We start from the raw sequence: 4,085 nt of genomic DNA, 5'->3' as shown, positions 1-4,085 counted from the left end.
AAATTTTATTTTACAGATATGTGAGATCCCATTTTATAATGTTGATGATACCCGTGTGTATTTAAAAAAGAAAGTTTTATAAAGTTTTCCCAATAATTATTAGACTGATGCTTAAAATGCAGCTTTTATGGAATATACCTTTACAATTAAAAAATGTTATTATATACTAATTATTTTATTAATAAAATAATAATATTTTAAAATAATTTTTAATTTCATTTCATTTAAGTATTGTATTTCATTTCATTTAAGTAACCAAAAATTGCCCAAAAGCTTCCGAGAAAAATTTTGCTAGAAAAACTCACCACAGATCCACATGGTGGGAAGGAGCACAAAAAGAATACTACACTGTCATGCAAGAAGAATACTCTCGAGAAAACTCTGAATTACAAGAAATCGGGCAAGATAGAAACAACTCTCAAGACAAGCAGAGGGAAAGCCCCGCCCAACAACAAAAAGGTGAACTCAACAACCCCTCAAGCATCGACAGTTATGAGGTTTCAAATAATGGGCATTCTCCGACTATCTCCAAAAGGACGAACACAATAGATCGCGAAGCTAAGACACCAATGTCCCAAGATCCACAAGAGATGAAGGAGATGCAAGATAAAGGAAGTTGGAAGACCATAGAGAAGAAAAAGAAAGCTACATCACCAATCTCGCCAAGAAAGACAAGGAGTCAGACAATTAGAAATTAATAAATTATAGGTCCGATAGACCATTTTGGTCTCAGTGGACGTTAACCATCATCATCATCAAATAAATATCAACATTTACCAACCGTATTAACAAAATAATAACAATGTGATAACGACCATGGTGCCTGTGGCCCATTCTCAATTTAATATCCCCTTCTATCTCATTGCTTTCCCATGTTTCCTTTTGTTCCATGCCATTTTGTACGCGTTTGCGCAATGACCGACGGAAATGTCCATGAAATTTCTGATTTTGTTTCCACGAAACTTATGATAAATAAAATATGGGAGCTTGGTTGACCCTCGTCTTATATATTTTTCCTGTTATTTTCCTCCTGTTTCATCGTGCCTTGGTGTTGCTTTTCATTTCATTTGTTTGTAGTTAGGGCGATTCTGTTCGCTATATTTTCGGTACTGTATTTTAGTGATTGCATATACCAACGAAAAGGTAAGTTACTATATTCAGTAATAGTAATTCATTCTGAGAGTTAAAAATGGTAACACAACAGCTCTTGTGTGGAATTGTTTTGCAGATCATGAGCCAAGCTTCCAAGGCAGAAACGGCTTGCGCTGCATGCAAGTTCCAGAAAAAGAAATGCTCAGAGAAATGCGTCCTGGCACCCTATTTCCCGCATAACGATCCAGAAAAGTTTCTGTTGGTACACAGATTATTCGGAAATGGCCATGTTGTCAAACTACTACAGGTCCCTTGCATTGTTTTATATGCTTGACTGAATAAAATATGTGATCGGAGCAGCAACTAATAGCTAAAATGCAAACGTCTTCTATTCGTGTTTGGGGAAATTTTGTTTAGTAGTATTACGCAAAAAGTTAATTTGTCAAAAATTGAAAGAACTATTACCTTGGGTTAATTTAATCAGTTTTTCGTAATATTGCACATTATTTAATTAGTTCTTTCAATTTCTAATTTTACTTAATATCGTAGAGTTCAGTTTCCATTCATATTGTAGAATAGAGTTTTTGTTAATTGAGTACGGGTCCCAAAGTAATCTCAGATTTAGTAAACATGCTATCCAAAAATGAGTTTACGGCATTACCGTTGAAATTTTACTTTAAATCTGTTATATGCCATGGGATTTATGGTTATGTGATAATTTCAGGATCTACCAGCCGAGCAGAGAGGTGACGCTGTAAGCAGCCTGGTGTACGAAGCAAGAGCGAGAGTAACAGATCCTGTCCATGGCTGTGCAGGAATAATCAATAATCTCTTGAAAAAAATAGAAGAAACTCAATCGCATTTGGCTGCCGCGCAGAGAAAGCTTGATGACATGAGTGAAGAACAATCAAATATGATAACTACCCTCATTAATACAGGGTATTATCAAGGTTGGGATCCAAATTTTTACAGCACCTCACTGCATGAGAGTCAAGGCAAGCAATATAGTAACCCCACTGTATTAGACGACGTGGTCGATAGCCTGACGTTATGGGACCCAAATTCTAATGTTGCTCCCTGCTAATTTTGCTTAATTCCGCTGGGTTTTATTAGTAAAGTTCCTTTCCGTCCCTATTTCCGTCCCTACCAACCTCTGCCGCTGATCAGTCTCCGTTTCTGCGGTGGATTTTAAGAAAACATTCCTCACTCCTAAATTTATGAAAATGGCGTTGTTTGAAATATTTCTGATGTAAATAAATAAAAGTTGTATTGTGTTGAATTGCTTTTACTGCCTTGTATTAATTGCTCTTGGGAAATGTGATGGACATATGAGAATTCAGGCATGACTTTCCGTTTCAAGTTTGGAATAAGTGATTCCCCGTAGATACCAGAGTTGAATGGTTGTGTAAAGTCGTGGACCAGAAGAATATTTTATACATCTAACCTTATGTACGCGTTTAAATTTTCCTGAAATGCAATCTTCCAAAACATGGTTATGCTAATAATTATCGCATCCAACGGTGTCATTTTCATAATTTGGTTGTGTATAAATTAGTGTATGTTTATCGCATTTATTTATGTGATTGTGTTAGTGGATAAATGTGCAATTTATAAATCATGATCTACTGTGGTTCACTTATTGTCGTTAAAAATTATTGTTAAGGATTTACCATGGTTCACAAGAAGGTGATAGTTGACTATAGTCCAGGGCCGTTGATGGTTGGAAATGGTTGACCATGGATGACAAAGTGCTTGGAAGCTAAAGATAATTGATTAAGCATGACCATGGTTGATTCATGTCAGCTATGGTCAACCATTAATGTAACAATGTATTTAGGTTACATCGAAGAATGCTACATTACAATTGAGGATTATTACATTCTTAGATTAACGTTACATTAATGTTGATCATGTTTCTAGAGGATTGATGATGGTTGACCATGCTTGAAGAGGGTTGATGAGGTTAAACATGGTTGACGAGGTTTAATTAAGGTTGAAAATAATTGTTGAAGTTTGACAATTGTTGAGTGTGGTTAACCACCACTGTAACAATGTATTTATGTTATATTAATCAAATAATGTTATATCAATGCTTATGATTGTTACATTGTCCTATTCATGTTACATTAATGTTGATTAATTTTGAGTAAGGTTGATGTTACATCATTGTTAATGCCAATGTTACAATAATGATTAAGGTAATTGTTTGAAAGGGTTGAGGAGGCTAATTATGGTTGATTGAGGTTGACCTTGGTGTTCATCATTATTTTTTATATTTTTGATAATTTCATGACATATTTTATTCTTTTCTCATTGTATTTCCAATAATATTTGTTAAACTAATTTTGATATTAGTTTTTCGTAAATACTTATGTTCATTTAAAATACATTTGTATTATGTTCTTATTGTATTTACAATATTGTTTGTTAGATGCATTACCAAATAAAATATTTGTTTGACACAATGACATTAAAGGTCTTTTGTCTTTATATTTTCTTTTCATAATATGTTCGTGTAACTTTTTTTGAACAATAATACTATAATATTCGTTTTCTAACATAATTTTCAGATTATATATTTTTCATCAAAATATAATCACTATTACTGTTATTTATCAAAATATCACATTTATTTGTTTATTACAATGTTATGAAATTATCATAATGTTAAAATTAATGTAAAATTATCATAAAATACAAATTTTGAATTTTAAATTCAAATGCAATATCTAAAGGAGATGAGTGATAAATAAATTTTTTCCATGTGTTTATGAATTACACAAATGAAATGAAAAAATATTATGGCTTTAATAGTACGTCACATAATGATCGTTCAAACGAAACATATGGCTCACATTAATTTTAGGAAACAGGATGACTTTTCAAAGAGTAAAAAACATTAGGTTAACGATGGAATGAAGGCAATAAATTTAAGAGCTTGACTTCAAATTTAATCTAATATTAAGTACATAATAAAGATAAAAATACTTAAA

At 32.5% G+C, this 4,085-nt stretch overlaps 1 protein-coding gene across 1 annotated transcript; it reads left to right on the top strand.

The window, feature by feature from the left end:
- Positions 1 to 1,189: 1,189 nt before the first annotated feature.
- Positions 1,190 to 2,176, top strand: LOC149262984 (LOB domain-containing protein 1-like). The gene is made up of 2 exons (XM_089384697.1): positions 1,190 to 1,354; positions 1,817 to 2,176. The coding sequence occupies exons 1-2, from the start codon at positions 1,190 to 1,192 to the stop codon at positions 2,174 to 2,176; spliced, it is 525 nt and encodes a 174-aa protein (XP_089240823.1).
- Positions 2,177 to 4,085: the final 1,909 nt, after the last annotated feature.

Source organism: Pinus tabuliformis, chromosome 6, assembly GCF_031772625.1.
Source record: "Pinus tabuliformis cultivar Carrire ecotype Pingquan chromosome 6, CPIR1, whole genome shotgun sequence".
Lineage (NCBI taxonomy): Eukaryota > Viridiplantae > Streptophyta > Pinopsida > Pinales > Pinaceae > Pinus > Pinus tabuliformis.
Note: the sequence above shows the minus strand (reverse complement) of the source record. Positions and strands in the feature narration are given on the sequence as shown.